Source organism: Staurois parvus, unplaced genomic scaffold (genome assembly GCF_062004578.1).
Source record: "Staurois parvus isolate SC_StPar_1 unplaced genomic scaffold, SC_StPar_1.0 ptg001154l, whole genome shotgun sequence".
Taxonomy (NCBI): Eukaryota; Metazoa; Chordata; class Amphibia; order Anura; family Ranidae; genus Staurois; species Staurois parvus.
The window spans coordinates 78,112-104,160 of record NW_028318950.1 but is presented as its reverse complement, the minus strand read 5'-3'; the positions used below and the strand labels follow the sequence as shown (position 1 = coordinate 104,160).

The window sequence follows — 26,049 nt, the reverse complement described above, 5'->3', positions numbered from 1 at the left end:
AAAGTTTTGCCTTTAAGTCAGTAATGAGGAAAGATCAGCTTCAGGGAAAACACAGACAATATTGGTGACCAGTCCTGTGCCCTCTACCTGCTTTTTTTGGGCACAGCTGCCAAAATTCAGGTTCTCCTTTCAGACACTGTTCCTTTTATTGAAAGGTTTACATGTAAACTTCAATTAACATATTTATTTTGTACTCTTCACCATAATAAGTAAAATATACTACTGAATATTCCTGCTAGCTACATTTTCTGAAAGCCTGCATGCCATTAAGACGGCCAAAGCCAGTGTTGTATAACATTATCAATAGGAAACTGTTCTTGAATACAAAAACTAATATTTTTAGTCGCTAAAAAGGGAGGAAAGGTCCTGCGTCGGTTTATAAAACTTTCCACCCATGATCTGCACTGTATGCACATGAATATATATTAATCAATAATATTAGGATACTAGAACCACTAGAAAGACAAGGCGGACTTTATAGGCACCACACATTGTTATAATAAAATGTATATACTTTATTTTGACAAGTATAAAATTGGACACATAGGGGGTTATTATACTAAATCTGGAGAGTGCAAAATCTGGTGCAGTTCTGCATAGAAGCCAATCAGCTGCCAGCTTTTATTGTCAAAGCTTAATTGAACAAGCTGAAGGTAGAAGCCTATTGGTTACCATGCACAGCTGCACCAGATTCTGAGTGATCCAGTTTTAGTAAATCTGCCCCATACAGAGCATCCAGAAAATATTCCCAGCGCTTAACTTTTGCCACATTTTTTATGTTGTTACAGCCTTATTCCAAAATGGATTAAATTAATTTTTTTTCCGCAACATTCTATAAACAATACCCCATAATGACAACGGGAAAGAAGTTTGTGTTGAAATCTTTGCAATTTATTAAAAATAAAAAACGAAAAAAAAAAACCCCATGTACATAAGTATTCACAGCCTTTGCTCAATACTTTGTTGAAGTCCCTTTAACAGCAATTACAGCCTCAAGTCGTTTTGTGTATGATGCTACAAGCTCGGCACACCTATTTTTGGCCAATTTCTCCCATTCTTCTTTGCAGTACCTCTCAAGCTCCATCAGATTGGATGGGGAGTATTGGTGCACAGCCATTTTCAGGACTCTCCAGAGATGTCCAATCGGGTTCAAGTCTGGGTTCTGACTGGGCCACTCCAGGACATTCACAGAGTTGGCCCCGTAGCCACTCCTTTGTTATGTGGGCTGTGTGCTTAGGGTCGTTGTCCTGTTGAAAGATGAACCGTCACCCCAGTCTTAGGTCCAGAGTGCTCAGGAACAGGTTTTCATCCAGGATGTCTCTGTACATTACTGCATTCATCTTTCCTTCGATCCTGACTAGTCTCCCAGTTCCTGCCACTGAAAAACATTCCCACAGCATGATGCTGCCACCACCATACTTCACTGTAAGGAAGGTATTGGCCAGGTGGTTAGCAGTGACTGGTTTCCTCCAGACATGACGCTTGGCATTCAGGCCAAAGAGTTCAATCTTTGTTTCCTCAGACCAGAGAGTTTTGTTTCTCATGGTCAGACAGTCCCTCAAGTGCCTTTTGGCAAACTCCAGGCGGGCTGCCATTTGCCTTTTACTGAGAGGTGGCTTCCGTCTGGCCACTCTACCATACAGGCCTGATGCAGAGATGGTTGTTCTTCTGGAAGGTTCTCCTCTCTACACGAGAAATGCTGGAGCTCTTTCAGAGTGACCATTGGGTGCTTGGTTACCTCCCTGGCTAAGGCCCTTCTCCCTTGATCGCTCATTTTGGCCGGGCAGCCAGCTCTAGGAAGATTCCTGGTGGTTCCAAACTTCTTCCATTTATGGATGATGGAGACCACTGTGCTCATTGGGACCTTCAATGCTGCAGAAATTTTTCTGTACCCTTCCCCAGATCTGTGCCTTGATACAATCCTGTCTCGGAGGTCTACAGACAATTCCTTGGACTTTATAGCTTGATTTGTGCTCTGACATGTACCGTTAACTGTGGGACCTTATATAGACAGGTTTATGCCATTCCTAATCATGTCCAATCAACTGAATCTCCCACGGGTGGATTCCAATCAGGTTGTGGAAACATTTCAAGTATGATCAGTGGGAACAGGATGCACCAGAGCTCAATTTTGAGTGTCATGGCAAAGGCTGTGAATACTTATGTACATGCGGTTCTTTTCGTTTTTTACTTATAATAAATTGCAAAGATTTCAAAATGAACTTCTTTCATGTTGTTATTATGGGATATTGTTTGTAGAATGTTGAGGAAAAAAATTAATTTAATCCATTTTGGAATAAGGCTGTAACATAACAAAATGTGGCAAAAGTTAAGCGCTGTGAATACTTTCTGGATGCACTGTAAATATATGCCCTATTTAAAAGGACCAAAGGGAATACCCCCAGATTTATGACCTCCTCATGACATTACATGAATACATAAAATGTGTTCACATCTTATCCATCTTCAACGGTCAATGCGTTTCGCATGTAGCTTCTTCAGGACTGTATACTTGTGAAGGCAAGACACTAATAATGGGTAGGGCAGATTGCTGAGGGGTCCAAGTATAGGGTCTCACAGGCAAACATTGGGGAACCAAGCGGGACCACCAGTCACGAGACAAACATGCGACGATAGCGAGGTCAATCGCTATTGATGGGATTCACAACAGAGGTTTGAAGATTTTCTCACATTAAATAGACCCACAATATTTTTAGGACACAAATCACTTCATCCATATTGTAAATACGGTGAACTTGTACAGTTTGATATGCTTGTATACCCACAAACGGTGGGACTTCTCCAATTGACATAAGATCTCTAAATTCTTTTTTGAGACAAAAATCGGCTATTCACCATTAGGCTATATCTTCATCTGGTGTATTAAGAAAACACATCTGGATGCCACAAATCCCAGACTATCAGGGATAAATACCCCTTATTATCCAAGTTCCTCCCATATCGCCTTTTGGGAACATAAGCCAGCAACCGCCTCACGTGCCAATCTTTTCGTGTCTGTTCCCTACTGCATGATTTATTAGTTTGGAACCACTGATCAATATGAGGACAGGAGTTGCCGATCTATAAAATTTCCAGAACACACAGATGTGGGGTTATGGGATGGAAGTGTTAAATTCCAAGAGCACTTTTTAAAAAAGATTATGATAAGAGTACATATATTTGCAGTAAAAAAACATGCCCTTAATATTTTTTTCTAATGGAGCCTGAAAAGCATTGCAGCCACAATCACTACATCCCAGGTGCAATGCCAGCCTCCTGCAGACTCTTCCTCCAGCTCCGTATAGAGAAACAGGTTTTTAGATGGAGGAAATGTCAATGGAATTTCCACTGAGAACTACAAACCCATCTGGCACCGAGGCAGACGGGACTTGTATTCCATTTATTTATATATCTTTGTGAATTAATGATGAGCTGATTTCAAAAGTGACAGCGGCTCTGGGGGGAAAGGGGGACAATTGGGGGTGGGTCATAATTGCACCACATAACATGTTATAACCTAAATTAGGGGTTAACATGTAACATTTGTGCAAAAAATAGCGTAAACCTTTTCCCTCGGTTCACACCTAAGTGTTTTCCGCAGCGTTTTGCAGAAATGCACTACAGTACATTTAACATCATTTCCTATGGGACAGGTCCACATCTCCATGTTTTCACCCGGTGCATTTTTTGGAAAGGGTCAGGAACTTTTTTAAAGACAAAAAGTATCACTGGCAGGTGTACCTCCACGATAGCAAAGACTAATTTGGTACTGGTATTTCACGCATTGTTCTTAAAACGAATCTGCACATGGCCCACCCTGTTTTTTTTTTTGTTGCAGCCCCGCTCACCTTAACTACTTTCCACCACTGCCTTCATGTCTGTGGCTGTCAGATTTTTGCAATTTCTGGTGGGACCTGTCATTTTACAACAGTTGGAGAGTTGAACTTAACCTACCCCTGCCTTAGGTGATCTAACACTGCAGATATACAGCAAAGGAAGTGCACTGCTTTCTTTCAGGAGGGTTTCAAGACAAATGGAAGACCTTTCAGGATACTCCTTTAGTACAAAAAAACATTTTTAGATCTTTCCTAAAAAACAGAATGCTTTGCGTTCAGGTCAACGTTTAATTGAATTTATCTAAAAACTGCACTAAGAAAAAAAAAAAAGTCAATGTAATAAAGCAGACCTTCACCCTCTTCCACTACTCCACTACTCCATTTGTCTTGAAACCCTCCTGAAAGAAAGCAGTGTACTTCCTTTGCTGTATATCTGCAGTGTTACAGTTGTGTCCAAAATTATTCAACCCCCACTGAAATTGAGTGTTTTGGCCAGTTTGACATTGCTTTTGATCATTCAGTCATCTTGCTTACATTTACATTAAAGAGGCACTTGTAGGTCAGACAAATATAACATAACAGTTATAATGAAATAACCACAAATGTCTTTTCTGTGCTCACAGCATTATCAGTTTTATTCAACCCCCAAGTGACATTCAATCTTAGTACTTAGTACAGCATCCTTTTACAGTTATAACAGCTTTTAAACGTGAAGCATAGCTTGACACAAGTGTCTTGCAGCGATCTACGGGTATCTTCGCCCATTCTTCATGGGCAAAGGCCTCCAGTTCAGTCACATTCTTAGGCTTGCGCACTGCAACTGCTTTCTTTAAGTCCCACCAGAGGTTCTCAATCGGATTTAAGTCTGGTGACTGCGATGGCCACTCCAAAATGTTCCAGCCTTTCCTCTGCAACCATGCTCTAGTGGACTTGGAGGTATGCTTGGGATCATTGTCCTGTTGAAAGGTCCAACGTCTCCCAAGCCTCAGGTGTGTGACGGACTGCATCACGTTTCCATCCAATATCTCCTGGTACTGAAGAGAATTCATGGTACCTTGCACACGCTGAAGCTTCCCTGTACCTGCAGAAGCAAAACAGCCCCAAAGCATGATTGACCCTCCACCATGCTTCACAGTAGGCAAGGTGTTCTTTTCATCATAGGCCTTGTTCTTCCTCCTCCAAACATAGCGTTGATCCATGGGCCCAAACAGTTCTAATTTTGTTTCATCAGTCCACAGAACACTATCCCACAACTTTTGTGGTTTGTCCACATGGCTTTTGGCATACTGCAGTCGACTCTTCTTATTCTTTGGAGACAGCAAGGGGGTACGCCTGGGAGTTCTGGCACGGAGGCCTTCATTACGCAGTGTGCGTCTTATTGTCTGGGCTGAAACTTCTGTACCCACATCTGACAAATCTTTTCTCAGTTCCTCAGCAGTCACACGGGGACTTCTCTCCACTCTACGCTTCAGGTAGCGCACAGCAGTCGAAGTCAGCATCTTCTTTCTGCCACGACCAGGTAGCGTTTCAACAGTGCCCTTTGCCTTGAATTTGCGAATGATGCTTCCTAAGGTGTCTCTTGGTATGTTTAACATCTTTGCAATCTTCTTATAGCCATTGCCCTTCCTGTGAAGAGAAATCACCTCTTCTCTTGTCTTCCTGGACCATTCTCTTGCCTTCACCATGTTTGTAACCACACCAGTAAATGTCTAGAAGGAGCTGAGTATCACAGTCATTTTAAAGCTGCCTAATTGGTGCTTATTATGCTTGATTGCTGCTCGGTGACATCCACAGGTGTTTTCAATACCTGATGGAAAGCACCTGTATGAACCTCTGTTCTTCAGAGTGGTAGTCTTTAAGGGGTTGAATAATTGTGGCAATGAAGAAACCACATAAGAACCATTTACTACTGTATTACATAAACAATTGATGTCATTTTAGTTGCATTTGGGTAGTTACAACGTCCTTGTAGGATTTGATTCTGAATACAATTCCAAATGTACACTATAGTCCCTAAACCCCTTTACAGCATTGGGGGTTGAATAATTTTGGACACAACTGTAGATCACCTAAGGCAGGGGTAGGTTAAGTTCAACTCTCCAACTGTTGTAAAATGACAGGTCCCACCAGAAATTGCAATAATCTGACAGCCACAGACATGAAGGCAGTGGTGAAAAGTAGTTAAGGTGAGCGGGGCTGCAACAAAAAAAAGTGCGTGAAATACCAGTACCATATTAGTCTTTGCTATCTCGTAGAGGTACACCTGCCAGTGATACTTTTTGCATTTAAAAAAGTTCCTGACCCTACAGGTCCCACAAGAAATTGCACAAATCTGACAGCCACAGACATGAAGGCAGTGGTATGAAGGGACTTGTAGTTCCGCAACAGCTGCAGGTCTAAAGTTTGCCTATCCCTGATCTCCAACTGCTAGTCTCACCAGATTTGGATGAGATTTGCACATGTCACTACTGTACTGCTTGCTGTTCTCCTTGCTGGAGAGGAAGCTGTACCAGAGGACCTGCACTGCAAAGAACCTTCATTCCTCTGTTTTATTAGTTCTGTGAATGTGTGATTTCTCTACTTTTCTTGCGGTTTCTTGAATAATTCCCAACCAATCATCAGATCACCAGCCATCAAAGGGGCAGCTTTGAAGTGGAGAAGCAAAGCCCTGTCTCCACCAAGATGACTGCTTCTACAAACAGACACACTACAAAGCAAAGTAATGTATATCAGTAATGTATAAAGATTAGTTGCATGGTGAGCACAGCCACAGCCAGCCTATAACTGGCCTTTGTAAGGCATGACCATTCCATTTGCTCCTTGCTGCAAAAGCCAGTTATAGGTTGGGGTGGTTGCCATTTGTTTATGATGGCCAGGGCACCCTATGACTAAGAGCACTTGCTCGAAATGCGTCAGGGTCGGGCTGTAGCTGTTTTGACGCCTTACCGCCGGCACCACAAGGGGTCCCGGCGGCAGCTTGCAATCGGTCAGTAATCTATTTTATTTGCTTTCTTGCTGTATACATACCCATTGTGTGGAATAAACATCCTAAGGCAATATTGCACTATTGGCCTCCTCTGTTGTTTCTTTCTGAGCTCCTGTGGGAGCCAGGTACATCCGCAGAGTGGTTACCATTTGGGAAGGCTAAGTGCAAACCGTGGGATAGCGAAGGAGGCATTGACCAGATCTGACCAGACCTTTTTGATGAGATGTCTGAAGTCTGATGTCCTTATTATCTTACAAATGCGCAAAAAGGTTGCGTATCTGGTGAGTGCGCAATCTACACTTTAATTGTCTCACCTTATCCACAATCTGTGTCTTTTGGATACCAGAAGATCATTTGAGATCTCGTTCACGCCTGCACTCTGGACATATGTTTTAGACACAGTGTTTTCTTTCACGTTTATATTGGCCACATATTCTAGTGGCACATACATAGATGCACAGTGTCACTTTATATATTTGTGTGCACTTTCTTGCATGTCTATATATGTATTTATTTATTGGTTTTAACAGCGCTGCACGTTTATGTTTTTTAAAAGCCAGTTATAGGTTGGGGTGGTTGCCATTTGTTTATACTGTTGGTGAATTGGCGAGGGGTTGTACTGGATACCTTCGCTGCCATTGTGCTGTTACTGGGTGTCCAGTGCGTCCCTATACCTTTAAGAGGGGTGGGCTCCCACCAGACATACCTGTTTTTAATCTATCCAACTCAGAAGACTCTCAAAATGTATAGTTATGACTGCAGTACACTGGGGTGCCATGACGTGACCTTTGCAGTTTACGCATATATTTGCAAATGTGTGCATAGTAAACCCCTTAGTTTTAACGTAAACTGTTAGATAGGGTCTGTTCAGTTTGTTTCAGGCTGGCTGGTAAGTTGAGCTGGGAATTTTTGTTGTTTTTTGACATGTGTCACCATTCTATGTGCTCCTTGCTGCAAAGGCCAGTTGTAGGTTGGAGTGGTTGCCATTGCTTTTAAGTAAGCACACAGACTTGTGGCTTATGGCCAGGGGTGGACTGACAACTCATGGGGCCCCCAGGCAATAGGGGATCATGGGGACCCTGTGCCCTCGCCCACACTCAAACCACACCCAAAAAGCCTAAGAAAGGTACCAGGGGCATCTCATGGGGCCCCCTACTGACCCCGGGCCCTCGGGCAGTGCCCGAATGGTCAGTCCGCCCATGCCTATGGCATATATAGAGTGTGAAGGACACTCATAGGTGGGCATGCATTTAGACAACTTGTTTATTCACAGCCCCACCTCTCCACCTTATCCAGAGAACACTTTACATTCATTCAGAAGATGTAAGCATTCTGTGACAGGTGCTCCTACCAAGTGTCCGACCTCCTGTGTTCAGAATGCAGCTGGCCAGCCACTTGTTGGGGGAACCAGAAGCAGCAGTGTCTACTTTAGTGACTGTCAGCCAGATTTGTTACATACATAGTTACATCGGTTCAAGCTGGACCAGTATAACTATGTATAAAATATCCATACCTAGAATTAATCTTTAACCGCTTCTGCGCCGCCCCATAGCAGAAATCCTGCTACAGGGTGGCACGGGTGTGCAAAATCACGTATATATACACGTGATTTTGCAGTTCTGGGTAGGGGGCGCGCCATTCACGGCCACGGCTGTCAATCACAGGGTCCTGGCCGGTGATTCCCCACCGGCACGCAGTGATCGCCGAGTATCACCAACAGGGGAGAGACCTGTGTATAAACAACACAGATCTCTCCCCTGTCAGCTCCTGCACACTGCTTTGTATGGCTCTGCATAGCACAGCCATACAAAGCATTGTGCTTACAGTGTAAAGCACACACAGAGCACACAGTTAACCCTTTGATCACCCCACATATTAACCCCTTCCTTCCCAGTGCCATTAGCACAGTGTCAGTGCTTTTCATTAGCACTGATCACTCTACTGGTGTCACTGGGGATGTCAGTGACACCAAGTCAGTTCCCACCCAGTGTCAGAACGCTTACTGCAGTCCCGCTATAAGTCAGTGATCGCCACCATTACTAAAAAAAAAAAATTGCAGTATATATACCGCCATTTGTATATGCTATAACTTTCACCACTTTAAACTTTGATTTTTGCAGATGTAGCAGAATACATTTTGGCCTAAATTTATGCCGAAATTTGATTTTTTTTAATAGCAAAATGTCAAAAATATAGGGGTTTTTTTTCAAAATTGTCAGTATTTTTTTTGTTTATAGTGCAAAAAATAAAAACCGCAGAGGCAATCAAATACCACCGAAAGAAAGCTCTATTTGTATTTGTGGGGAAAAAAGGACATGAATTCCATTTGGGTGCAGCGTTGCATGACTGCGCAATTGTCAGTTAAATTAACACAGCGACGGATCGCAAAAAATGGCCTGGTCAGGAAAGGGGGGGAAATCCTCTAGAGGGTAAGTGGTTAAAGTTGATTATTCGAAGCACAAGAAGGCCTATAGACTGTTTATATGAAACTGTTCAGCCATGAAAGCAGACGCAAGTCTAAAGAGTGCCATCTCATGTCTGTGGCTGGATCTGCTCTGAAGATGTCACATTGTTACCTTCCTGAAGGAGAGATCCTCTGTGGAATGTAAGAAAAATGGGAGATTAAAATGTCACATTCATGGTGGGGCTTCCAATCCCTGTCTGCAGATAATTGCCATCATTGTTCTAATTGTTGAAACAAATCACAGAGTACGTGAGAGGGAAACAAAGTGCGGAGGAAGATGATGAAATTGGCATTTCGAGGATCTAAATGTCAGTTTCATCCCTGGCCAGAGGCTGCATGGGTGGTTATTGTACAAAGCGATCGCAGACTCTCCACCTGACGGGAAATAATTGTCAAATGTAACGAGCAAAGCCGCAAAAAGCTGTTTATTTCATAATTTCTTGTGTCTCTGTAATTATATCCATATAGTCCTACTTATATCAAATATACAATGATAAAAAAAAGTAGTTTAAGAGCCAGTTTATATTTCCCCGCACACTAAACCACAATAGCTGGCGCCGGCGGTAGCACTTCAAACAGCTTTTTTTTTTCTAACAAACTTTATTTGAAGTGCAGAAAAGTGACACTTGATTCATGTCACTGTGCAGCAGCGCATTGCACTGCTGTACAGTGACATTAATAACATCCTGAGGAAGTCACGTGTACGTGACGCAACGCGTAGATGCGACGTGGTGACGCACTTCCGGTGGAGCACCATCTTGGTACACCAGGTTATACAGAGTACACCCATACTTAGTGGTGTGACAGCCTGCTTTGATCTACCCAAATGTGAGTGTGTAACTTAGCATTTTTATATGTTTACACTATAATAAACAGTGTTGCACTATGGGAGACCTGTTTTTTGTCCTTTCATGGCCTTAATGTGGTACTCATTTATGGGCCTGCACTGCGTTTATCTGTGTATGGAAGAGTGATCAATATTGGAAGCAAGTTACCAGTGAGGGTCTGTGGAACCAGAGGAGCCTGTGTGGCCTGGAGAGTAGTTTCCTGTGTAGGATCCAGGGTGATCCAAAAGGCGTGTTGACCCGTTTGGGTCGCATTCAGCAGGTGAGGGGGCATGCCTGCCATTTGAGGGTATCTACTCACCATTTGCACTAGCACTGAAGCACTTTTTGAAGATAAAAGCACCTTGTTGCATTTATTGCAATTTTCTGCATCCTTTTTGGACACTTATGTATTTTCCATACATATACCACCTTTTTGTGAATTACAAAAATAAATAAATAAAATAAATAAATAAATTGATTTAAACATATAATGTGCAACAAAGTCCCACTAATCAAAAAAGTGTCCAAAAAGAAAGTCCAAAATAGTGTCCACAAATATCCCAAATTTATTCACTCTTTTCATCCACTGAAAGAAAGGATTGGCTGCTATTTCATCCAAAACGCACCTCGAAATAAAAAATATAATATCTAGTGCATTACCTCAATAATAATAATAGCAATAATCACCCCGTGCAACCAAAATACACTTCAAAAAAAAAAAAAAAAAACTTTTTGTGCAAAAAAAAAAAAAAAAAGAAAAAAAAAAAATATTTTCTTATAGTGCATATAATCACACAAATCAAACTGTGAGCACTCTGTGGTCTCTGCAAATCAGTGTCTACCATCAACCAACACACAGTAGTACTAAATACTATTACCCTCTATGAGTATTGAAATGCTCAGACAATACTATGGAAAAGTATTCCTCCACATTATCTTCCAAGACGTTTTTTCCAAGGTCCTCACAGAGATAAGAAGGGTCTCAGGAATTTAGATTTAAAATTATCAGCTCCAGACATGGTTTCAAAGTTTTTCAACCAAACACCATAGAAAACCATGTGTTGAAAACCAACAAAATGGCTGCGGCGACACTTCCGGTCTACGTACGTGCGTCTTGACGTCACTCCCTAACGCGTTTCGTCACTTCCGGACTTCGTCTGAAGGGACGAACTTTTATTGCACTTTCTAGGGAGAAAGTATTGACTTTTTGAGGGTTTATAAAGGATAAGGGTATACAGTGATTGAATAACTTATGTATTTTGTTCTATGTGCATTTATTATGATTTATGATAGTTTATTTTGTTTGGGCATTTAGCAGCAGTCACTTTATTTGTTATATATCCCGCATTTGGGATTCACCATATATATCACCTAGCGTTTGGGGGTTTTGTCCCAAATGGGATTCGTTGTTGTCACTTTATGAGGGTCCCTGAATAGGACCAGTTTTTCATATGCACTTTGTGTTATTATCACTGTTATAGACAATTATTATTAGATCTTAAAGGATCTATCACCCATATATTTATCTGATTTATTTATTTTTCATCATTTTTAATTGTGTGATTTGTATATTTAGTTTTAGCGCAACACCATATTTTATATCATTTGTACAGTGGCATTGCAGTGTGAATAGTGATGACTGGCATGGCAGTAAACTGCCTGTCACCAATTGGCCCTGTTTGTGAAATTCTCACCTCCTTGCTGCAGTGGTTCTGCTGGACCTGTGATGATACTCATATGTGCTGCTGGCTTCTGTGTTCACCGATGGGTGTCACCTACTCTACTGTGATTTTTTATCCCTTTCCCTTCTATCACTTCCTGGTCGGCTTCTCTATATTTAGACATGCTCAGTGCAGCTCACTTCGTCTGAGCAACTTCCTAGTTCCTCCGTGCTCCTGTTTTCCTGCATATTACTTGTATTCTCATCTACTGTGTTTGCCCGAGTGCTGCTTGCCCTGACCTTGGCTCATTTCTCGGATCTTCTTCTGTCTCCTGCCATCTGTATTCTGCACATGTGAGTGGTCTCCGCATCTTCAGCTTGGCGTATCTGGGGGCCGCGACCTGGTTGCAGTCTGCTGCAAGTCCATCCGCACAATCCTGGGCCCTGGTAATGAAGCAGGCTGGGGCTTAGACTGCCTGCCCTGGGGAACCCTCAGTTGGCCTTCAACAAGGGCTTACTAATAGGGTGGCTACTGGTATCAGTACCAATACTAAGCATTTGCACGAGTACTTGTACTCCTGCAAATGCTCCGATACCTAAAACTGATACCTTTGTGGTGCGACTTGGGCTCAAATTGCACTGTAAAGAAATTGCGTGAAATTTGAACAGGAACATGGTGTGATTCCTGTCCAAGTTGAATGATGTTTCCCATGTCGCTCTTGTGTGAACCCAGGCTTGTCACAGTAACTTCAACCTGGATTCACACAGGAGCAGTGGGGGGAAACTGCACACAAATCTGACAGGGATCGTTCCATATTCCTGTTCAAATCGCATGAGATTTTTTCTAGTGCAATTTGAGCCCATTCATTTTGTATGTGTTCAATTTACAACACAAAGGTATTGTAATTGGTACTGGCGAGTACTAGAGTACAAGTATCGGTACTCGTAACCGCCAGTAAAAAAAATACGGTATTGGTATAGACACACACACACACTATATCGCCAAAAATATTGGGTCAGCCCTCAAAAAAATCATGTGATTCAGGTGTTCCAATCACCTCCATGGTCACAGGTGTATAACATCAAGCCCCTAGGCATGCAGACTGCTTCTACAAACATTGGTGAAAGAATGGGTCGCTCTCAGGAGCTCAGTGACTCCAAGCGTGGTCCCGTGATAGGTGGTCACCTGTGCAATAAGTCCATTCATGACATTTCCTGGCTACTAAATATTCCACGCTCAACTGTTAGTGGGATTATAACAAAGTGGAAGCAACTGGGAACAACAGCAACTCAGCCACCAAGAGGTAGGCCACGTCACATGACAGGGCGGGGACAGCGCATGCTGAAGCACACAGTGCGCAGAAGTCGCCAACTGTCTGCAGAGTCAATAGCTAAAGATCTCCAAACTTGGTGTGGCCTTCAGATTAGCACAACAACAGTGCGTAGAGAGCTTCATGGAATGGGTTTCCATGGCCAAGCAGCTGCATCCAAGCCTTCCATCACCAAGTGCCATGCAAAGCGCCGGATGCCGTGGTGTAAAGCATGCCGCCACTGGACTCTAGAGCAGGGGAGACATGTTCTCTGGAGTGACCAATCACACTTCTCTGTCTGGCAATCCGATGGATGTGTCTGGGTTTGGCGGTTGCCAGGAGAACGGTACTTGCCTGACTGCATTGTGCCAAGTGTAAAGTTTGGTGGAGGGGGATTATGGTGTGGGGTTGTTTTTCAGGGGCTGGGCTTGGCCCCCTAGTTCCAGTGAAGGGAACTCTTAAGGTGTCAGCATACCAAGACATTTCGGACAATTTCATACTCCCAACTTTGTGGGAAGAGTTTGGGGATGGCGCTTCCTGTTCCAACATGACTGCCCCCCAGTGCACAAAGCAAGGTCCATAAAGACATGGAGGAACCAGTTTAGGGTGGAGGAACTTGACTGGCCTGCACAGAGTCCTGACCTCAACCCCATAGAACACCTTTGGGATGAATTACAGCGGAGACTGCGAGCCAGGCCTCCTCCCCCGACATCAGTGCCTCACCTGACAAATGTGCTTCTGGAAGAATGGTCCAACCTTCCCATAGACACCCTCCTAAACCTTGTGGACGGCCTTCCCAGAAGAGTTGAAGCTGTTATAGCTGCAAAGGGCGGGGCCAACTCAATATTGAACCCTACGGACTAAGACTGGGAGGCCATCAAAGTTCATGGCCGTTTAAAGGCAGGGGGCCCAATACTTTTGGCAATATAGTGTGTGTGTAAAGCGTTGTATAAATTGACGGTGCGACATAAGTACCTGTAATAATTTAAAAAAAAAATACAAGTCAGCTCTACAGCCACATACACTTCCCCAATCAGAACAGCCCCGGGCCATTTTGCTTTGCTAAACATTCTGCATACTATGAACTGCTTTAAACAAAACATATTTAATGCAGACTCCGATTAGTAAAACTGTGTTAATAATCAGCTCACACCCTGCGGGCTTCGCCTTTTCTGTTTACGAGCGTATGCTACGAATAATTAAAAAAAAAAGGGAATGAAGTCTGTCCGCATCTGGAGAATGTGAAGTATTTTTAGATGGCATAATATGTTAATAGCACAATATAACATACAGAAATATGCTGAATTAAAAGGCTTTAAAAAAGCAGAAGTGAAGCAATGTGATTCACAGAACACACCTGAGGGCCTTAAAGAGAACCTGTCACCACTGGTCTTATCTGAATATTCAATCTTAACCACTTCATCTCCAGAAGAACTACCCCTTTCATGACCAGGCCATTTTTTGCTATTCGCCACAGCACTACTTTAACTTGCAATTGTGTGGTCGTGCAACATTGTACCCAAATTAAATGTATGTCATTTGTTTCCACACAAATAGAGCTTTCGTTGGCTCACCACTGGTTTTTCTATTTTTTATTATATAAACGAAAAAAGACTGAAAATTTTGAAAAAGAAAAATTATTTTTTTTTTACTTTCTGCTATAAAACAAATCCATTGTAAAAAAAAATAAAAACTCAGATTTCATAAATTTTGGTAAAAATGTGTTTTGCTAAATATTTTTGGTAAAAAAATTTTTCAAAAAGTGTAAATTAATTGCTTTGCAGGAAGGTTATAGCATCTACAAACTATGGGATATGTACTGGAATTTGTATTTATTTTTTCTTTATACTAGTAATGGCGGTGATCAGCGACTTACAATGGGACTGTGATAGTGCGTAAGGCAATCTGACACTTTGTAGGAACTGATTAACTGACATCACCAGTGCCACTAATACAGTGATCAGTATTCTATACTATACACTGTTACTGTACTAAAAACACTGAGTGGGAAGGGGTTAATATCTAGGGGCAATCAAACTGTTAACAGTGTGCCTAACAATGTGCACTGTGTGTAGTATGTGCTGCTTTTACAAAGTGGCTTGTGCTATAGCGAATGACAGCACAGACGTAGCGGGCGCGCGCATGCCCCTACCCAGAAAAGCTGGATCACATACATACAGTCATGGCCGAAATTGTTGGCACCCTTGATATTTTTCCTGAAAATCAAGTATTTCACACAAAAAAGGTATTGCATTAACACATGTTTTGCTATACACATGTTTATTCCCTTTGTATGTATTGGAACAAATATAAAACAGAGGCAGAAAAGCAAATATGACATAATGTCACACAAAACCCCAAAAATGGGCTGGACAAAAGTATTGGCACCCTTAACTTAATATTTGGTTGCACACCCTTTGGAAAACATAACTGAAATCAGTCGCTTCCTATAACCATCAATAAGCTTCTGACACCTCTCACCCGGAATTTTGGACCACTCTTCCTTTGCAAACAGCTCCAGGTCTCTCTTATTGGAAGGACACCTTTTCCCAACAGCAATTTTAAGATCTCTCCACAGGTGTTCAATGGGATTTAGATCTGGGCTCATTGCTGGCCACTTCAGAACTCTCCAGCGCTTCTTTGCCATCCATTTCTGAGTGCTTTTTGACGTATGTTTGGGGTCATTGTCCTGCTGGAAGACCCAGGATCTTGGACGCAAACCCAGCTTTCTGACACTGGGCCCTACAGTGCGACCCAAAATCCTTTGGTAATCCTCAGATTTCATGATGCCTTGCACACAGTCAAGGCACCCAGTGCCAGAGGCAGCAAAACAACCCCAAAACATCATTGAACCTCCACCATATTTTACCGTAGGTACTGTGTTTTGTTCTTTGTAGGCCTCATTCCGTTTTCGGTAAACAGTAGAATGATGTGCTTTACCGAAAAGCTCTATCTTGGTCTCATCTGTCCACAAGACGTTTTCCCAGAAGGCTTTTGGCTTACTCAAGTACATTTTGGCAAACTGTAGTCTTGCTTTTTTATGTCTCTGTGTCAGCAGTGGGGTCCTCCTGGGTCTCCTGCCATAGCGTTTCATTTCATTTAAATGTCGACGGATAGTTCGCGCTGACACTGATGCTCCCTGAGCCTGCAGGACAGCTTGAATGTCTTTGGAACATGTTTGGGGCTGCTTATCCACCATCCGGACTATTCTGCGTTGCAATCTTTCATCAATTTTCCTCATCCGTCCACGACCAGGGAGATTAGCTACAGTGCCATGGGTTGCAAACTTCTTGATAATGTTGCGCACTGTGGACAAAGGCAAATCTAGTTCTCTGGAGATGGACTTGTAACCTTGAGATTGTTGATATTTTGCCACAATTTTGGTTCTCAGGTCCTCAGACAGTTCTCGTCTCCTCTTTCTGTTGTCCATGCTTAGTGTGGCACAGACAGACACACAATGCAAAGGTTAAGTGAACGTCTCTCCTTTTTATCTGCTTTCAGGTGTGATTTCTATATTGCCCACACCTGTTACTTGCCCCAGGTGAGTTTACAGGAGCATCACATGCTTGTAACATTCTTATTTATCCGCAGTTGTGAAAGGGTGCCAATACTTTTGTCCAGCCCATTTTTGGAGGTTTGTGTGACATTATGTCGAATTTGCTTTCTTTCCTCCCTTTTTTTGTTTTGTCCCAATACACACAAAGGGAATAAACATGTGTATAGCAAAACATGTGTTAATGCAATACGTTTCGTGAGAAATACATGATTTCCTGGAGAAATATCAAGGGTGCCAACAATTTCGGCCATGACTGTATATGTGATCCAGCACAGTAGGGCCGCACAGTAGCAATCTATCAAGGGCTGCGGATAAGGGGGTACCACCAGTCCTCCTGTACGGAGCCCAGGCCAGCAGCGGGGCCCAGCCAGCTGGGTAAATTTGATGTGGACAGGGAGGGTGATTGAAACGGTGGGGGGCAATTACTGGAACCAATCCCCTGTATGGTTTTCTCTGCAACAGCTGAAAGCCAGCTTCTTCTCCTCTCTTTCAGCTGCTGCAGAGAAAACCATATAGGGGATCGGTTCCAGTAATTGCCCTCCTGCCGCACCCATCACCTTCGCTGTGAACCATATGTTTCCCCCTGCTTCCCAGGTCCCCTGTGTGCCCCCACCCCTGCAGTGCTGCTGGCTTCTCTCCTCTCCTTCCCACCGACAGTTGCAATCACAAAATATGAACATTCAGGATGGAGAGTGGGGGAAGGATCCGGTAAATATGTCACATTTACCATCCACTTCCTTCCCGGAATGAATGCAATGAGTGATTGGTACCAATCAATCACTGTGTTCATAACTGATGCATAGTAAACGGGGGGGGTGTTTGGGGGGGGGGTCCCTGTCAGATTGGCTGTATGGGGTCCCGTGGTTTCTAACAGCAGCCCTGAGTATATCTACAGTGGCCGGTCTGGAAATGATCAAAGTGTTGTTAAAGCTGAACTCATTGTACCTTGCACGGCACACTTCAGGAGACATTTGAGAAATTCTGAGAAAATTGTTACCTTTATCTGGGATTTCAGAGATTCATGAAGCAGAAATCCAATCTGAACTGCATTCTCCTTAATATGAGTTATAATACAGAGCTGTTTACCCAGACACTCTAAGAGACAAAAAACAAAGGCACCCTGGTCAGAAAATGACAAGTTATGCATTTTTCCTTATAATATATATAAAAAAAATTCTCAAGCATTGGCACTTTGTTCCAGGAAAAGAGTTTGCTGCAAACCATCATATGCCACGTGGTGTATGCCAGATACAGTGGGGCAAAAAAGTATTTAGTCAGCCACCAATTGTGCAAGTTCTCCCACTTAAAAAGATGAGAGAGGCCTGTAATTGGCATCATAGGGAGACCTCAACTATGAGAGACAAAATGAGAAAACAAATCCAGACAATCACATTGGCTGATTTGGAAAGAATTTATTTGCAAATTATGGTGGAAAATAAGTATTTGGTCACCTACAAACAAGCAAGATTTCTGGCTCTCACAGACTTGTACCTTCTTCTTTAAAAGGCTCCTCTGTCCTGCACTCATTACCTGTATCAATGGCACCTGTTTGAGGTTGTTATCAATATAAAAGACATCTGTCCACAACCTCAAACAGTCACACTCCAAACTCCACTATGGTGAAGACCAAAGAGCTGTCGAAGGACACCAGAAACAAAATTGTAGACCTGCACCAGGCTGGGAAGACTGAATCTGCAATAGGCAAGCAGCTTGGTGTGAACAAATCAACTTTGGGAGCAATAATTAGAAAATGGAAGACATACAAGACCACTGATAATCTCCCTCGATCTGGGGATCCACGCAAGATCTCACCCCGTGGGGTCAAAATGATCACAAGAACGGTGAGCAAAAATCCCAGGACCACACGGGGGGACCTAGTGAATGACCTGCAGAGAGCTGGGACCAACGTAACAAAGGCTACCATCAGTAACACACTACGCCGCCAGGGACTCAGATCCTGCAGTGCCAGACGTGTCCCCCTGCTTAAGCCAGTACACGTCCGGGCCCATCTGAAGTTTGCTACAGAGCATTTGGATGATCCAGAAGAGGATTGGGAGAATGTCATATGGTCAGATGAAACCAAAATAGAACTGTTTGGTAGAAACACAACTTGTCGTGTTTGGAGGAGAGAGAATGCCGAGTTGCATCCAAAGAACACCATACCTACTGTGAAGCATGGGGGTGGCAACATCATGCTTTGGTATTGTTTCTTCGCAAAGGGACCAGGACGACTGATCCATGTATAGGACAGAATGAATGGGGCCATTTATCGTGAGATTTTGAGTGCAAGGGCATTGAAGATGAAACGTGGCTGGGTCTTCCAACATGACAATGATCCCAAACATACCACCCGGGCAACGAAGGAGTGGCTTCGTAAGAAGCATTTCAAGGTCCTGGAGTGGCCTAGCCAGTCTCCAGATCTCAACCCCATAGAAAACCTTTGGAGGGAGTTGAAAGTCCGTGTTGCCCAGCGACAGCCCCAAAACATCACTGCTCTAGAGGAGATCTGCATGGAGGATGGGCCAACATACCAGGAACAGTGTGTGCCAACCTTGTGAAGACTTACAGGAAACGTTTGACCTCTGTCATTGCCAACAAAGGATATATAACAAGGTATTGAGATGAACTTTTCATATTGACCAAATACTTATTTTCCACCATAATTTGCAAATAAATTCTTTCCAAATCAGCCAATGTGATTGTCTGGATTTTTTTTCTCATTTTGTCTCTCATAGTTGAGGTCTACCTATGATGCCAATTACAGGCCTCTCATCTTTGTAAGTGGGAGAACTTGCACAATCGGTGGCTGACTATATACTTTTTTGTCCCACTGTAACTACAATATTGTATTGGATCTTTTTCTTCAAGGTTTTAACTAGGAAAATTTATAAATTCCATTTTTTTCCCTTTTTATGTGGAAAAAAACAAACAAAAATTGAGATCATATTAAACATAGATGTTGATGTTAATGCATATCGTAAACATTTCTAATTTCTTTGTATTGCCGGTTATATAACATCCAAAAAAAAGTTCTAAAAGCAGAACATTGGTAGTATTGTCTGCTCATCCCCTTTATACTTACCTCTCTTGATCCAGCGCTGTGCCCGTCTCCAGCAGCACTGGTTTCTCATGCTCTCCTCATAGGACACAGAGACAGCAGAAGGAGCCAATGTCAGTCAAATCCAGTGAGGAGGAAGCAGGGGGGTGGGGCCACGCCGGACTGTGTGTGTCTACAGATGCACAAAGCCCAGCTAAGGATCGAGCCGCACATCTGCCCTCATAGCGAGCAATTTGCTATAGGGGCACTCAGAGAAGTGGAGAAGCCAAGATCACCGACAGGGGACCCCAGAAGAGAAGGTTTGGGGCAATACCACTGCAGAGAAACGGTGAGTATAGCATCTTTGTTATTTGAGAAAAAAAAAACAAGCTTTACAATCATTTGAAGCCTTATTAGGGTCCTTTCACACGGGCGTTCCGTTTTTTCATCATTTCAGTCATATTTTTTGAAAGAAAAAAACGGATCACTTTACATCCGTTATTTATCCGTTTTTTCATCCGTTTTTGTCCGTTTACACCTTTTTTTTGTCCATTCCGTTTTTTTTTTTACGGAAGAAACATAGGGTTTCAAAAAACCAGATGTAACGGATGCGGACATTAATGGATGTAAATGGCTGATCATCCGTCTACATCCGCTAGTCCATAGAAATACATGGGGGTCCGTTTTTCATCCGTAAACAGATAGATTAAAAACGGATATACGGAACGTACGTGTGAAAGAGGCCTTACTCTGTTGACTCCAGTGCTTGTATTTTATCATACACAAGCAAGACGATTATTATTGAATATATAGGGGTATCCTTTTTTGACACCACCATTGCAGCTGCTATTACAATCACTTATTCAATCCCTGGTTCTCCACAGTCCACACCATTTTTATTTATTTCAGGTACTTATATAGTGCCGTCAATTTACGCAGTGCTTTACATATATATTGTACATTCACATCAGTCCCTAACCCTCAAGGGGTGTACAATCTAAGGTCCCTAACTTACATTCATACATACACATACATACTAGGGACAATTTAGACAGGAGCCAATTAACCTAGTAGAATGTCTTTGGAGTGTGGGAGGAAACCGGAGATCCAGGAGGAAACCCACGCAGGCACAGGGAGAACATGCAAACTCCAGGCAGGTGGTGCCGTGGCTGAGATTTGAACCAACGACCGTAGTACTGCCAGGCGGAAGTGCTAACCATTTAGCCACTGGTGCTGGAAATGTCCCTTGGGGATCTGGATCCATGCTGACTCAACATCATCACTAACATGGGCAGAATGGAGTTCATGCCGGGCTGTTTTAATGCATGGGCACTGTCCAAGGACCCCAGGTGCATAGGGGCCCCATGATAATCTTGCATTACAGCATACTTGCTAGCTGTCCTGGATTTGCCGCGACAGACACACGTTTTACTAAGCTGTCCCAGGATGGCTCAGGCAGCATCCCAGAACCTATATTGTGCTCTCCTGATCTCAGTATTGTGCCCTCCTGATTCCATAAGTAGCAGATCACAACCGGCTTGCCTTCTTCCCATACTGCATCCTGGTGCCATTTCTACTCGGCCATTCACATGAAGTAAAAGAAATTGTGATTCATCAGAGCAGGCCACCTTCTTCCATTGCTCTGTGGTCCAGTTCTGATGCTCAAATGCCCATTGTAAGCGCTTTTGGCTGTGGACACGGGTCAGCATGGGCACCCTGTAGCTACGTAGCCCCATAGACAGCAAACTGGGATACTCTGTGTATTCTGACACCTTTCTATCAGCACCATCATTCACTTTTTCAGCAATTTGAGCTCCAGTAGCTCTTCTATTGGAATGGACTATGCGGAACATGGCTACCCATGACCCTATCAAACATTCACCAGTTTTCCCTCATTGGACCACTTTTGGTCGGTCCTGACCGCTGCAAACTGGGAACATCCCAAAGATCTGCAGTTTTAGAGTTTCTCTGACTGAGTTGTCAAGCCATTACAACTTGGCCCTTGTCACAGTCGCTCAAATCCTTATACTTGCCCATTTTTTTCTGCTTTCAACACTTTAGAGACAACATGTTCACTTGATGCCTAATACATCCCACCCACTTTCAGGTACCATTGTAACCAGATAATCAATGTTAAACACTTTACCTGTCAGTGGTCACAATGTTATAGCTGAACCGACGTATAATGTAGTACCTGGTTATGTGTTTTATGTCATCCTTAGCTAACTAAACTTGTGAAAATTTGAATTACTGCTTCGCCGGTGCAATCACCTGACCGCATTAAAAAAAACCCACATAAGATTCTCCATTAATCCTGGCTTTGATGTTGCAACCGATCGTTTACACACTCAAAGTGGGAGAAGAGTGAAGCTGTCAAATACATCAAGAAGTCTTAAGAAATTTAAGTTGTTGCTTTTAATTATTTAACACGCCGTCACAATCCGTATTAAAAAAAAAAAGTTACGTTTTCCCAGCTGTGACTCTGGTACACCAACCTGGGAATGAAAAAGGAAAAAATAAAGAAAAAAAGAAAAAAAAAAAAAAGAAAGCCAAACTCCGGTCTTGTTTGCATAAGAGTTTGTACACATTACAAAACCCCACTGACTTTACCGAACAAGAATGAAAACTCCATCGCAGAAACTTGTCGAGCCCACCCAAGCCTATCCTACATGTCCAGGCGTACAAAGACTGCAGACGTCCCAACAATGTCTTAAGTTTAAAAAAAAAATAGTTTAATTAGTTTTTCTTTTTTTTTTTGTTAACCAATAGGTACATTCCATAAAACTTCCTAGCTTAATCTAGGCAAACAGTTTCTTAGACTGTCTACAGTCAAGGTATGGGCCTCTGACTCACGTCCGTACTCCTTATCAGTTCAAAATTCAACCCACAAAAGAAAAACTTGGTCCTTCCTTTTCTTTCGGCACTTGCGATTCGAGGCATGTCACGGTCTCTGAACATTAAAACACCCTACATCCGGTTTGTTCGCATCCTGACCCAAAATGACGAAAATGGCAATGTGTGAAGTCATTTACTTGCATGTCAAACTTTGGGAATGTAAAAAGTTCACGCCGCAGCTTGATGTAAAAATGTGACTTGCGCAACCTGTGTGTCTGATAGGTCACTTCCATGTATAAGAATTCCTCTTGCTTTAAGAGTGTGTATATATATATATATATATATATATATATATATATATATTATACATACGTACACAGTATCTCAAAGAAGTGAGTACACCCCTCACATTATTTTAAATATTTGGTAAATACCTGAAAAAAAGGTTGTGCCCATGTCCAAAAATGTATGGACCTAATATGTCTATATATATGTGTATGTATATATATATATATATATATATCCCTCCTAGATTGTAAGCTCCAAGGAGCAGGGCCCTCGAACCCCTCGTGTATTCAATTGTATTGTTGCTGTACTGTCTCGTGTACTGTCTCCCATTGTAATGTACAGTGCTGAGCAAACTGTTGCTGCTATATAAATCCTGTATAATAATATACATATATATATATATATATATATATATATATATACTGTATACACACACATACAGTATCTCACAGAAGTGAGTACACCCCTCACATTTTTGTAAATATTTTATTCCATGTTTTCATGTGACAACACTGAAGAAATGACACTTTGATACAATGTGACGTAGTCAGTGTACAGCTTGTATAACAGTGTTACCCCTCATGCACACGGGGAGTTTTAATAACGCTGGTAACATTAGCTGTGTAAAGTCACGTTAAAAACGTGCGTTTTTCAGCGTTTTTTAGCATGTAGTGGCGTTTTTTCGCATTTGCGTTTTTTTTGTTTTATTTAACCAAAGAAAAAAATTTTTTCCGCTTTAAAAATGTCCAAAAATGTTGGTCTGCCGATTTAGCACGTTTTCCAGCGTTACAGTATTTTTACAGCTAAAAAACTTCTCTAAAAACGCACTAGTTCTGGGTTTTTTTTTCATCCAAACAACACCCCTACCAAAAAACATTGCTTACAGTCTATGTGTAGATGGATACATAGGATAACATGCACGGGAGTTTACTGGCTGTAGAATAAAAAAACGAAAAAAAAGCCAAAAACAGCCGCTGTAAAAACGTCCCATGTGCATGAGGACTAAGTTTGTTGTCACCTCAAAATAACTCAACACACCGCCATTAATGTCTAAACCGCTGGCAACAAAAGTGAGTCCACCCCTAAGTGAAAATGTCCAAATTGGGCCCAAAGTGTCAATATTTTGTGTGGCCACCATTATTTTCCAGCACTGCCTTAACCCTCATGGAGTTCACAAGAGCTTCACAGGTTGCCATTGGAGTCCTCTTCCACTCCTCCATGATGACATCATGGAGCTGGTGGATGTTAGAGACCTTGCGCTCCTCCACCTTCCGTCTGAGGATGCCCCACAGATGCTCAATAGGGTTTAGGTCTGGAGACCTGCTTGGCCAGTCCATCACCTTTACCCTCAACTTCTTTAGCAAGGTAGTGGTAGTCTTGAGGTGTGTTTGGGGTCGTTATCATGTTGGAATACTGCTCTGCAGCCAAGTCTCTGAAGGGAGGGGATCATGCTCTGCTTCAGTATGTCACAGTACATGCTGGCATTCATGGTTCCCTCAAAGAACTGTAGCTCCCCAGTGCCGGCAGCACTCATGCAGCCCCAGACCATGACACTCCCACCATCATGCTTGACTGTAGGCAAGACACACTTGTCTTTGTACTCCTCACCTGGCTGCCGCCACACACGCTTGACACCATCTGAACCAAATTAGTTTATCTTGGTGTCATCAGACCACAGGACATGATTCCAGTAATCCATGTCCTTGTTTTCAGCAAACTATTTGCGGGCTTTCTTGTGCATCATCTTTAGAAGAGCCTTCCTGCTGGGATGACAGCCATGCAGACCAATTTGATGCAGTGTGTGGCGTATGGTCTGAGCACTGACAGGCTGACCCCCACCCCTTCAACCTCGCGCGTGCACTCAACTTCTTTGGTTGACCATGGCGAGGCCTGTTCTGAGTGGAACCTGTCCTGTTAAACCGCTGTATGGTCTTGGCCACCGTACTGCAGCTCAGTTTCAGGGTCTTGGCAATCTTCTTATAGCCTAGGCCATCTTTATGTAGAGCAACAATTCTTTTTTTCAGATCCTCAGAGAGTTTTTTGCCATGAGGTGCCATGTTGAACTTCCAGTGACCATTATAGAGAGTGAGAGCGATAACACCAAATTTAACACACCTGCTCCCTATTCACACCGGAGACCTTGTAACACTAACGAGTCACATGACACTGGGGAGGGAAAATGGCTAATTGGGCCCAATTTGGACCTTGTCACTTAGAGGTGGACTCACTTTTGTTGCCAGCGGTTTAGACATTAATGGCGGTGTGTTGAGTTATTACATGTTATTTGAGTTATTTACATGTTATACAAGCTGTACACTGACTATGTCACATTGTTGCAAAGTGTCATTTCTTCAGTGTTGTCACATGAAAAGACAGAATCAAATATTTACAAATATGTGAGGGGTGGACTCACTTCTGTGAGAATATATATATATATATATATGTATATGTGTGCGTGTGAATAATTTTTTTTTTTTTTAGATAGAATGGGGCTTGGGTCAGCACCCTTTTCCACATTAGGTGGCACTTCACAAGTACTGGACAACCAGACAGTGCCATTGAACAATAGTGCAACACAGGTCAGACCTCAGGTCAGCCTCGATTTATTCCCCTTCAGATCTCTGATCAGCCCCAATTCCTGCACCTTTAAACATCAGATCAGCTTCAATTCCTGCAGCTTCAGAGCTCAAAGCAGCCCCATTTTCCGCATCTTCAAATTCAGCCTCAATTACTGCACTTTCAGACTTCAGATCAGCCAGGTTTTGTAAAGGACAGCCTAGTGGCAGCTGTACTGTATTTATAGGGAGCAGACACTCACTGACGGATCCTCTGAAGGGCCATCTGAAGCCTGTGTGTGCCATGCGACATTCTTTTGGGTGCCAATGAAAATGAAAAATGGAGCAGGGAATGGTTAGAACCCACGTGAGTTTATTTTTTCTGCTGTCCATGTCCAATTGGGGAGAGTTCCCTTCATTGCCTGTTCTAGAAACACGACAGTAATTGAGGACAAATCTCACCAAAGTGGGGGGAACACCCCCTTTAGAAAGTTGTCATCAGAACAGATGTCCCCGTTGAAAGATTTACCCTCACCTCCAGCTTCAGCGACAGCTCTAACATTTTGGATTTCCCATCACTTTCTATCTCATTGAAAATGGTCAGCAGGACAAAAATCTCTCATGTCTTGACAAAGAGGTCCTGGATGCCCTCAGAATGTGACACTGGTTTGCTGTCATTCAATAAAGGAGCTAGA

At 42.8% G+C, this 26,049-nt stretch overlaps 1 protein-coding gene across 1 annotated transcript in view; it reads right to left on the bottom strand.

Annotated features, from left to right (window-relative positions):
• Positions 1-26,049, bottom strand: part of LOC149439139 (D-ribitol-5-phosphate cytidylyltransferase-like) — a 280,466-nt gene that overhangs the window by 197,713 nt on the left and 56,704 nt on the right. Inside the window, exon 4 of the mRNA XM_089659411.1 lies at positions 17,637-17,734. Coding sequence (XP_089515537.1) covers positions 17,637-17,734 — 98 coding nt within the window. The remainder of the gene's footprint in view (positions 1-17,636; positions 17,735-26,049) is intronic.